Source organism: Lactuca serriola, chromosome 9 (genome assembly GCF_051521515.1).
Source record: "Lactuca serriola cultivar US96UC23 chromosome 9, Lser_US96UC23_V15, whole genome shotgun sequence".
In the NCBI taxonomy this organism is placed as follows: domain Eukaryota; kingdom Viridiplantae; phylum Streptophyta; class Magnoliopsida; order Asterales; family Asteraceae; genus Lactuca; species Lactuca serriola.
This window is the reverse complement of record NC_136416.1, coordinates 195,880,108-195,891,712: the sequence shown is the minus strand read 5'-3', so window position 1 is coordinate 195,891,712 and position 11,605 is coordinate 195,880,108. Positions and strand designations below refer to the sequence as shown.

At 35.4% G+C, this 11,605-nt stretch overlaps 1 protein-coding gene, 1 non-coding gene and 1 pseudogene across 3 annotated transcripts; 1 reads left to right on the top strand and 2 right to left on the bottom strand.

Moving 5' to 3' along the window:
• Nucleotides 1-132: 132 nt before the first annotated feature.
• On the top strand, nt 133-5,094 carry CSTF77 (Tetratricopeptide repeat (TPR)-like superfamily protein). 2 transcript variants are annotated; one of them, XM_079019885.1, is made up of 22 exons: nt 133-260; nt 308-445; nt 535-597; nt 802-911; nt 999-1,099; nt 1,210-1,271; nt 1,357-1,497; nt 1,571-1,699; nt 1,808-1,854; nt 1,922-1,985; nt 2,071-2,191; nt 2,283-2,341; nt 2,433-2,501; nt 2,600-2,740; nt 2,819-2,883; nt 2,968-3,064; nt 3,180-3,239; nt 3,310-3,465; nt 3,560-3,716; nt 3,858-4,019; nt 4,323-4,460; nt 4,665-5,094. In XM_079019885.1, exons 2-22 carry the CDS (start codon nt 392-394, stop codon nt 4,880-4,882), a joined length of 2,214 nt encoding a protein of 737 aa, XP_078876011.1. In that variant the 5' UTR covers nt 133-260; nt 308-391; the 3' UTR covers nt 4,883-5,094. The 2 variants fall into 2 exon arrangements, with proteins under 2 accessions (XP_078876011.1, XP_078876010.1); XM_079019884.1 differs by having other exon boundaries at nt 260-445.
• Nucleotides 5,095-9,539: 4,445 nt separating this feature from the next.
• Nucleotides 9,540-10,382, bottom strand: LOC145076429 (uncharacterized; annotated as a pseudogene).
• Nucleotides 10,383-11,268: 886 nt separating this feature from the next.
• TRNAW-CCA (transfer RNA tryptophan (anticodon CCA)) lies at nt 11,269-11,340 on the bottom strand. The gene has a single exon. It is a non-coding gene; the product is annotated as a tRNA-Trp (tRNA).
• Nucleotides 11,341-11,605: the final 265 nt, after the last annotated feature.

Below are 11,605 nucleotides of genomic sequence, written 5' to 3'. Positions count from 1 at the left end.
TAATCAAAAGACGATAAAACTCGCTACCTTGGCTCCTCTTTTCCGCCGCCGCAACACGGCGGATGCACCATCACAACCTTCCTTTTATCGGCCCACATACTTTTCAAGTGTCAAACGTTTACCTACATTGATTCTTAACTTCATGGATTCAATTTAAGCTCGACAATCACTGAAAACCATCACATTCTTGATTAAATTAGTGTGCAGGGTGTCTCTTCCTCTAAACCCTAGTGATTCAATTCCAATTCTCCAAGCACCACCTATTGGGCAGTTTCTAGTGATTCAATTCCAATTCTCCAAGCACCACCTATTGGGCAGTTTTCTTGATTATCAAGACGCACATATAGTTATATACACATAATTACTTCATCGCGGCTTTTTAACCGGGTTTATGGAAGACAAATACAGTGTTGAATCTGCAGAAGCACTTGCGAACGAAGCATTGGTAAGACACATGAAAATTTGCATGAAATTATAAAGTCACTATCTTGTTTTTGTTTTTAATCTCATGAGTTCCCCTTTGTTATTTATCAGCGGTTGCCAATATCGGAGGCAGTGCCTATCTATGAGCAGCTATTGGCCACGTTTCCCACAGCGGTAAGTTCATGATTACTCTTTTCTTAAAAACAATCATATGAATTTCTTAACTTACAACAAGTAACCACGTCAAATCTTGTAAGAAGTGATAAGCAATTATATCCAGAAATTTAAGGGTGTTCAGATTGTAATGCAATCGCCTCAATTTTCATATTAGGGTTTCGTATTAAAAGATCAACTGTTTGATTGTGTGTTGCTTCTTAGGCAAAATATTGGAAGCAATATGTAGAAGCACATATAGCTGTCAATAATGATGATGCAACAAAACAGATATTCAGCAGATGCCTATTGAATTGCTTGCAGATACCTCTTTGGTATGAGTTTTCTCTATAATTTTACTTTCACCATTCAATGTTGCCAATATGGATTATGTTACAAACTTTCAATAATCTATCTTGCAGGCGTTGCTATATAAATTTCATCAGAAAAGCCAATGAGAAAAAGGGGTTAGAGGGTCAAGAGGAAACTAGGAAAGCTTTTGACTTTATGTTGAGTTATGTTGGTATGATTCATGCTTTCATTCTACTATTGTTTACTTAATTGGCTTTCTTTCTTTCTTTCTTTCTTTCTTTCTTTCTTTTTGTTAATGTTTGTTTATTTCTTCATGATCAGGATCTGATATTGCTTCTGGGCCTGTGTGGACTGAATATATTAACTTCTTGAAATCTTTACCGGTTAGTAACTATTCTTGTTTACACAAGAAAAATAAAAACTTTTTAATTTTTTCATCATTATTTCACTTAATTGTCTATGGTGTAGGCTCAAAATCCACAAGAAGAATCACAAAGAATGATTGCTGTAAGAAAAGTATACCAAAAAGCTATTGTGACTCCTACTCATCATGTTGAACAACATTGGAGAGACTATGAGAATTTTGAAAATTCAGTTAGCCGTGCTCTGGTAACTTTCTTGATATATGATTTTTTGTTATAAAAAATATATATATCTTGGCTAATGATATTATATTATATAGGCGAAAGGATTGGTATCTGAGTATCAACCAAAATATAATAGTGCAAGGGCTGTTTATAGAGAGAGAAAGAAGTATGTTGATGAGATTGATTGGAATTTGGTTGCTGTTCCACCTTCTGGTTCTCTTAAGGCAATTTCATATCTCTTTTTTCTTTTTTTATCTTTATTCTTTATATGATTAATGATTTATGATTTTGAATCATTGTATAAAGCTGACTATTTCCTTCATCTGATACAGGAAGAATTGCAATGGACAGCATGGAAAAGATTCTTAGCATTCGAAAAGTAAGAAAAGAAAATGTTTTATATAATTTGTATGCTAATAATATTAACATGACTTATGTGTAATCAGGGAGAATCCTCAAAGGATAGACAGTGTGTCTGCTAACAAGCGCATATCATTTACTTATGAGCAGGTATATTAAGTTAATTATTTTTAATATTATTAGCATTAAACATTTAAACTACAATTATTAGGTTATAATATGCATCAATTTGCAGTGCCTCATGTATCTATATCATTACCCTGATATATGGTTTGATTATGCCACATGGCATGCAAAAAGTGGATCAATAGACTCTGCTATCAAAGTATATCAACGTTCTTTAAAAGCTCTTCCTGGTAATTTTAATTAATTTATCTTCTTCATTTAAATGTACAACTATATTATATATCTTTTATGTAAATTATCCAAAATCCATTGTTTTTTTAGATTGTGCGATGCTAAGGTATGCTTATGCTGAGCTTGAGGAGTCCCGAGGGGCAATTCAGGTATTTTAAAAATGGAATGTTTCCTGATAGCTTGTGTATTCTTTTGTTCATATCCATGTATCTAACTTCATTGACTTTCATTGACTTTTAGGCTGCAAAAAAAGTATACGAAAGCCTTTTAGGAGATGATGCCAATGCAACTGCATTATCACATATACAAGTATGATCATATATTTTAAGAAAGTAAATTGATTTTGTTTATTATTAATATTTTTTTTAATGGGTTATAAATATGTATAATTATATGTTTACATGCAGTTTATTAGATTCTTGAGAAGAACAGAAGGTGTTGAAGCAGCTCGCAAGCATTTTATGGATGCAAGAAAATCTCCAAATTGTACTTACCATGTTTATGTTGCTTATGCAACAATGGCATTTTGTATGGACAAGGACGCAAAGGTAATTTTGTTTAAAGCTAGTGTGTTTCTAGGTTTATCTCAATTGTGTTGATAAGTTTATCTTACTCTTAATTTACAGATTGCACATAATGTGTTTGAAGCAGGGTTGAAAAGATACATGCATGAGCCTGGATACATTCTTGAGTAAGTATGCAATAGTTATAAATCTTTATGCCATTTGTGTAATATTTATAAATCTTCTTACTTTTTTTTCTTCCATATTTGTAGATATGCAGATTTTTTGTCTCGCTTAAATGATGATAGAAACATTAGGGCTTTATTTGAACGTGCATTGAGCTCGCTTCCACCTGAAGAGTCTATCGAGGTATATATATAAAATACTATAAAATAGAATTGTTTAATTATATTTTTTTTTTCAATTCCTAGTTCTTTATTATAGTTTCTAGCTACATGTATAAAATTAATTGATTTTGTTCTAGGTTTGGAAGAGGTTTTCTCAGTTTGAGCAGACATATGGAGATCTCGTTAGCATGTTGAAGGTAATATAGTTTTATAATATTCATACAAAATGAAAATGTGGGTCCCATTGTAAATTTATTTTATAAAAAGGTGGAGCAAAGAAGGAAAGAAGCTCTTGCTAGAACAGGTGAAAATGGGGCATCATTAGCTTTAGAGAATTCTTTACAAGATGTTGTATCAAGATACAGTTTTATGGATTTATGGCCTTGCTCTTCAAAAGAACTCGATCATTTATCTCGCCAAGATGTATGATTTTCTTTTATTATTATTTTTTTTAATCTTTAATATAATTGTTAGATATAAAGTTTATAAATTTGTGAGAGTTTTCGATTCTTTTCAGTGGCTTTCAAGTAATGGAAACAAGAAAGTTGAGAAATCAAGTCTTGTTAATGCAGATAAAAATTCAGGAGGACAAATTTTATTGAATGTATCTTCTAAAGTTATTTATCCAGATACTTCAAGAATGGTGGTATATGATCCTACTAAACAAAAGCCTGGTATGCAACTAACTATATGAATAAAAAAATTTAAAAATACAAAAATATTTTACATTTTTAACAAGGGACAATCAAAATCTATATTAAGGAAAAAAGTTATAAAGTAGGGTGTTATTTATTATATTTATAATCTTCCCACAGGTGTAAGTATAAGCACTCCTGTTCTTCCTTCTATATCTACCACATTGCTTAGTTCTAGTGTGTTAGCCACTGGAGGGGCGCCAAGTGTCCCTATTGTCATCCCAAAACCCCTCCCCCCTGCCTTGTCAGCATTTATAGCAAGTTTGCCTCCTGTTGTCGAGGGTAAAATCCGAAACTAGTGTTAATTCTTATTCATCTTTTTTTAAGGATTTATAATTTAGAATAAGTTACGCTTTTGGTCCCCACAAATGTTCTCTTGCAATTTTGGTCCTTATTTGAGGCTCTTGAAACGTTTTTTGGTCCTTGTTCCAACTATTTTTGGCTTCTGATTATAGCCATTAATGAAAAAACGTTACAAAAAACTTGAATAAGGACCAAAATTGCAAGAATCAACTATATCCAGGGACCAAAAGTGTAATTTACTCTATAATTTATTAAAATTACTTATATTGGTTTTGACTTTAGGTCCGGTTCCTGATGTTGACTATGTTCTATCAATATGTTTACAAAGCAATCTACCAATTATGGAACAACCTGCCTCCATTGATGTCAACAAATTTAAACCAAGAGACAGACAACATGGAAAGAGAAAAGATGCTGACAGTATATAGCTTCTTCCTTTTTTTTATCATTTTCGGTCCTTGAATATTTCTGATTTTTTCAACTTTGGTCCCAAAAAGTTTTCTCTTGCAAATTTTGGTCCTCATTTGTTGTTTTTGTAACGTTATGGGACAAAATTGCAAAAATCAGATATACCGAGGGACCAAATTTGTAATTTGTGATTTTTTTTTTCTTTAATGTGTGTAGGACAAGACGAGGATGAGAGTAATACGTTGGTTCAAAGTCAAGTACAAGCGCCTAAAGATGCATTTAAGATAAGACAAATGAGAAAATCACGAGTTGGTGTTGGAGTTGGTGGGGCCCAAAGTGGAAGCGCTGTGTCATATGCTACTGGTAGTGTACAAACTGGATCGGCTTCGTATGGTAGTGGCTTTTCAGGGGAACATTCTGGAAGCTTTGGTTGATGAAATTAAACTATAATAATAATACTAATAATAATGCTATAATTGGATAGATTTTTTTTTTATATAAATGGGAGTTTACCATTTTTACTTTTACTTTGTATATGGTTGTAGGTAAGAGAGTAAGAGAGTGAGAGTCAAGTTGTAACATATAATATGATCCTGCTTGCTTGTTACTATTAAGAAAAGAAAGAAAGCTTCTTCTAATTCAAAAATCTCTTACTCAGCATTTTTTTTTGTCTTATTATTGATCGACTACTTCTTGCTTCTTATTGTGTGAGTAATTCTTCTAGGTTTTTTAAGCTGAAGTATTATTTGATGGAACTTGTGTGTGCCTTCAATTTTGTGTTAATTATGTTGACACCTTCTTTAGTTGTTCAAAAAACCTAAACAAATGGAATCGGTATGCTTTTACAGCTTTGAGTTTTAGTGAAGAAGTGGAGAGCGACACCAGACACAAGAGAAAAAATGAGAAGAGTGCGTGAAAGTAATTGAAGGTATTTTTGTAAAAAAGTTTTTGTTCCATCTAGTTCCATCTTTTTGGATGAGACTCAAAATAAGAAATTTAGTCTTTCTTCCATCTAGTCTTTGTTCCATGTATACCAAACAACACCTTAAATTTTTTTGTTCTGTTCTATCCAGTCCAGTACCATCTACCAAACGCTACCTTAGAGAGTTAACTCTACTATTAATGGTTGTCAAAATCACGATCCTGATCGTAGGATCGATCCTACGATCCTAGGTATGAAAAACAATCCAGATCGTAAACGGATCGTATTTGGGGTAGGATCGCAGGTAGGATTGTAAGATCGTAAGTAGGATCATAGGATCGAGATCCGATCCGATCCGATCCTACATTCCCTTGATTTTTTATTTTTATTTATTTATTTATTTATTTTTTTGCAAATGAAGATTATTTTTACCACCTAATAGCTTTTACCATTTACTAATTTACCGTTAATAATTTTTTGTTGTGGCTTATGACTAATATTTTGAAGTTTTTATTACTTTTGAACGAAAAATTAAATGTTTGAAATATTTTTCATGTTTAAAAAGTATAAATTAAAATTATGTTTTATTTTGTGGGATCTTAGGATCCCGATCCCGATCTTCCAAACCCAAAAACAATCTAACCTAGGATCTCGATCTTGACAACCTTGTTACTATCCAAATCAGGCTGGTTCACCCAAATCTTCGATGTAAGAAATTATAACTTTTTCTTGAATCGAATCAAATTGTGACTCCCATAATCACATGTACATCCAAAGCCACATTTACAACATCATCAAAGCATCCATTCCAATCAATGAATAGAGTACGAGATTAATGACGTATATTAAATTATCATATAGATCACATGTTTCGTAAAGGTGATTATACACAATTATGTTATTAATGGTCATATATTCTTCATAATTTCATAGAAAAGTAACTTTGCATAAAACAATTAAACTTTTTGCAAAATCATTTTCTATTTGGGTGTTATTATGTATACCCATCCCTCACTTAAAAAAAAACAAACATGACCACTCACACACTCACGCATGGGTACAACAAGCAATTGGGCCTTAAACAATCAATTTAGATTTAAACATTAAGTTGATTTGAATGTACAAACTTTAATCTTGATGCAGTCCAAAAAAAAAAAGATCATTTCATGTTGTGAAAAAACTGGTACGACTCTCTTTTGTATTAAGTTTTCAAATATATACTTAAAGGCAAACCGTTTATGACTTATGGAATAAGTCATCGTTGGTAAGTGAATAATCTTATGATCATATTAAATTCAAATGCATAACATGTAAGAAAACTATAGGGTTTATGGTGGAGATCTGGATACCAACTTGGATCGTGAAAGCATTTTCCAAACTGATATTTCTACCTTATGCCTAAATTTCAAAAAATTCAGCATAAGATAATCCAAGTGGACACTTACGATTCTAGGCATAGAAATCGTAAGCCCATTTTCTAGAGAGATTTTGTAAGAGTCTAATGAAAATGAGAGCTAAAATTGGTCACCCTCTTCTGAGATTGAAGAGCCGTTTATATATTAAACGAGATTAGGGTTTTATTAGGGTTAGATCGTCATTAGTTGCTTTGGAAGCAAGTCAGGATAATCCAGATTTAATGAAGATTTAGGGTTACCAAAACTAAGGAGTTTCGTTAGTTTTACCATAATCACCCTCAAGAAATTGAAATTTTCACTATGTTCCCATATGTAAATTTCGGTGAGGTTTTGGGGCGCTGCCCCTCGACCCCGTCCGCTGACTTGGCAACGGGACCCCAGCCAGGGGCTCTGCCCCTTTGACCCCACTAGGGGTGCTGCCTCTAGACCCCACCAAAGGGGCGCTGCCCCTTTGGAAACCTCAGACCCAAGGTGTAACGACCCAATTTTCACGTCCAAAAATTTCGTTTTTAAAACATTACTTTAGAAAACATTAATAATTAAAACATTGTTTGATCAAACCACATCACAACGTAAATCATGTCTAAAAGCCAAATCATACAATCCAATCGAAATATCAGAGTATAAATCCAAGAGAAATCTCGTAAATGTGGAAACCAGTGTGTGTGCATGATGTGCCGCTACCGCGCCAGCTCCTTCCCCTTTGATGAAGAGGTACCTGAAACCAAAACTGTAAACTGTAAGCACAAAGCTTAGTGAGTTCGCCCACTGTACCACATACCATATAATCACATAACATACATATATTGTAAGGCATATCTGGGTGCCCGACCTACCCCTTTGGTCCTCTCGACCGGACGTTGCCTAGCATACCTGGGTGCTGGCCTCCCCTTCGGTCCTCTCGACTGGATACTGCCTAGCATATCTGGGTGCTGGCCTCCCCTTCGGTCCTCTCGACCGGATGCTGGGGAACTAGTTCTCCCCTCTTCTACTACCACATAACATGTATCACAATATCGGAATCTATCTAATATGGCTGGGTATGACTACCCCTTCGGCCCTACCGACTGGATATCTCGGGGACTATCTCCCCCTACTGTCACTAGCACATAGCATCATATCATACTAGCACATAAACATAACACAGGTAGTAGTAATCCCTAGATGAATATCACAGAGACAATCATCTACATACAACTCCTACTGGTGGGCCGGCAATGTGGCTGTAGACCCACCGCTACTGGAAGGTAACTCACCTCAAAGTAGCTGCTGATTTGATCGGGAACTGACTGCCTACTGCTGCTGCTGCTGCTCCGGAAATTCTCCAGCTGTAATTCCCACAACATACTCAATCAAACACTGCTAACTGTCCTTTGGGTAAAATGACCATTTTACCCCTGATCATGCCCTAAGTCAAAGTCAGAGTCAACTTTCAGTTGACCCGACTCTCCGAGTTGGCTCGCCAACTCGCTGAGTCCCTGTCCAATCGACTGACCTGGATCTCGTCTCTACTCGTCGATTTAGGCGTTGACTCGACGAGTTCTCCTTCTAAACTGATGTTCAAGGCCTTCATCTTACTTGCCGAGTTGTATGAACAACTCGTCGAGTTCATCTTCATCTGATGAACACTTATGCTGCGACTCGCCGAGTTTGATCTTGATCCAAGGAGATTGCCTTGAACTCGCCGAGTCAGGGCATTGACTCGCCGAGTTCCTTCATGGATGAGTTCGGCTTCCAACTCACTGAGTCACACCCCGTGACTCACTACTCTACTCGACACAACGAAAAGGGGACAAACTCGGAGACTCGCGAGCAGACTCGCCGAGTCGCTACCATGCAGTCTCTATATGGTCGATTTTGCATGAATCCAGCTTATGCTATCCACAGATCTGGGTTCCTAGAGCATGAATAACACGTAAAGTTTCCAACTTTACGTGTAGATACTCACTAATGGGGAGTTTTAGGGCTCAAAATGCACCAAAAAGGGTAGATATAGGGTGTACATGCAACATGGGTCCATAAAGGCAGTAGATCCAAGCTCCTGGAGCTCGATATCACCTAGATCTAGGAGTTACCCAGCTTATTACGAGTCCACAAGCATACATAAGCTTGGAAATGGATCAAAAGGGCTTTAATGGAGTTATAAGGAACAATAAGCATGAAAACAGAGGGGGAAATCGAGTTTTACCTCAAGGGAAACTCTGAGATTGCTCAAAGATGGCTGACCTCCTCCTCTTCTTCTTGATCCACTCTTCTCCCTTCTCCAAAACTTCAAAACACACTAGGAATGCTTCAAACTCTCAAGGAACAAAGCTTTGAACGAGGGTTAGGGCTCTGAGGGCGAATGGGGCGGAGTTGGGGTGCAAATAGTTGTTTAAATAGGGTGCAAACCCTTGGAAATTAGGGTTTCATCAGACAGCGTGGACTCGCCGAGTCGCCAACTTAACCGCGTCCCAAGTCTCGTCTCTACTCGGCGAGTCGGGACTCCAACTCGCCGAGTCCAAGGCCAAAATACAAAATACCCAGATAAATCTTACATACCAGGAACCAGGTGCTACACAAGGGCGCTGCCCTCGGACCCCCGACTAGTCATCGAACCGGTTTCTAATTCGATCTATACATGTGTGCACTCCATACCAACCCGTACATATATTAGAGTACAAACTAAGAAGTCACTTAGCTCACATGTTAGTTCCAGTTACATAAAATGACATGATAACACTAAAATCACCAACATAACAGAATGTAAACATATATGTAAGGAATAATATCCTATATTTTTATTTAAATTTTGTATGCATCGAATAGTTTTACCATATATTATCGTTGTTAGAATACAACGCATATATAGGATAGAAGTTTGATAATTAGTTTATATATAATGATGCTCCAAATGCTTGTAGTTGCACACTTGCACCCTTAAGCTTTGTATTCAGCCCACAGTTGATCAACCGTCTTCCCTAGCAAGTCCACGAAATAACCATCGTTATAGCCATCCCTCATCTTCTTATTAAGTTTAGCCACAAACCCATCTCTAAGACCATTACAATACTCTAGGAATCGAGCTGTCACATCGTAGCCGTGGTCCCATCGGTCGCCTTGTCCTGGCTGAACCCAATGGCTTGGTATATACCCAGCCTTCAACCTCACGTAGTCCGCAATTCCCTCTATCAATTCTACCTTAGCTTGACCATTTCCAAACCATTACCATACGTGTGCCATCTTGTGATAAAGAACTCCATCAAACCCAGTCTTGTCATCACCGGAAATCCCCTCGATTAAATTTGCGCTGACATGGATCTCATTGCCATAAGTGTAGGCAATACCTTCCATGTCGTCGATGAACATGCTTACAAGAGCAACATTCTTTCTGTCAGCATCTGTGTTTTGTTGGAATATGCTCCATGTGAAGCTTGTGGTGGAGCTAAGAGTTTTAGTGGTGTATTCTGCCCCAAATTCGTTATTGAACTTAACACCGTCGGGGGTGGCTGTTGCTTTGTTGGTGATGGTGTACTCGACGGCTGCGGACAGTTGCAGGGCTGCTAAGATTGCAAGGAATGAGAGGAAGGAGATATTGTTAGACCATCTCCAACCCATCTCCATTCCCCCCCCCCCCCCCCCCCCCCCTAAATGGAGTAAAAAATAGAGTAAACAGTGTTTCATCTCCAATCCTATTCCATTTTCTACCCCATTTTTTACCCTACTCCATATATATATATATATATATATATATATATATATATATATATATATATATATATATATATATATATATATATATATATATAGTAAGAGAACAAAATGGCAACTTATAAAATACCAACATTTTCACTTTAAAATTATAAATCATGAAAACTGTCAAAATGGCAACTTATGAATGACCAAAACTGTTATATCAAAATTTCCTTGAAAGGAAAAATATAAATATTAAACTCTTCTATAATTGAAGGCGAGATCTTTATTTTCAAAAAGATTTTACTTCTTGTATATATGCTGGAAAAATTGTAATGCTATACTGCTTTCTCTCTTTGGTCTGGACATAAAGAAGCCTAATGAACATTAACTTACACTAACAAAACCATATTTGCAAATTAATATATATGAAATTTCCATATTTGAATGAATTTTTAATAAGAAGAAATATTTTAATTAATGTTAGAAATCATTATATTACATACATGGATATGAAAATAATATCCTTGGAAAAATTATTTATTCAATTTCTGAATAATTCCAAGACTACAGGAAAAATGTTATTTTTTTTGTTTTCAATATTTACATTCAAAAAATGTCAAATCTTATCATCTTCATATATAAGAATGAAAAGGGTCATGTAAATTTTGTGCTCTAAAAACAATTGAAGTGACTAAAGAGTTTGTTTAGTAGACTAGTATAAGATGGGTCCAAATGTCCAATTACTTTCAAAATCAAACATATAACTAAAAAATTGGCCCAACTACTCCGAATTAAAAATAAAAAAATGTGAACCTGACGTGAATCGAACACGCAACCTTCTGATCTGGAGTCAGACGCGCTACCATTGCGCCACAAATCCTATTGTGGTATCCTCGTATTCTAATTTTCTTTAAATTAAATCAATCGGAGTTGTGAACCATGTTGAAACTGTTTCAAGTCAAATTGGGTAGCATTTATATGGTATTATGTTCAGTCTTCACGTTGAGACATACCTACATTTTTTTAATAAAATAATTAATAGTTATTGATGTATTACATGATTATAAAAACTATATTGTTAAAATAACAAAATCTTAAAGTTTTGAATATTAGAAAACAATAGTAGGTTATAAGTATTTAAATAC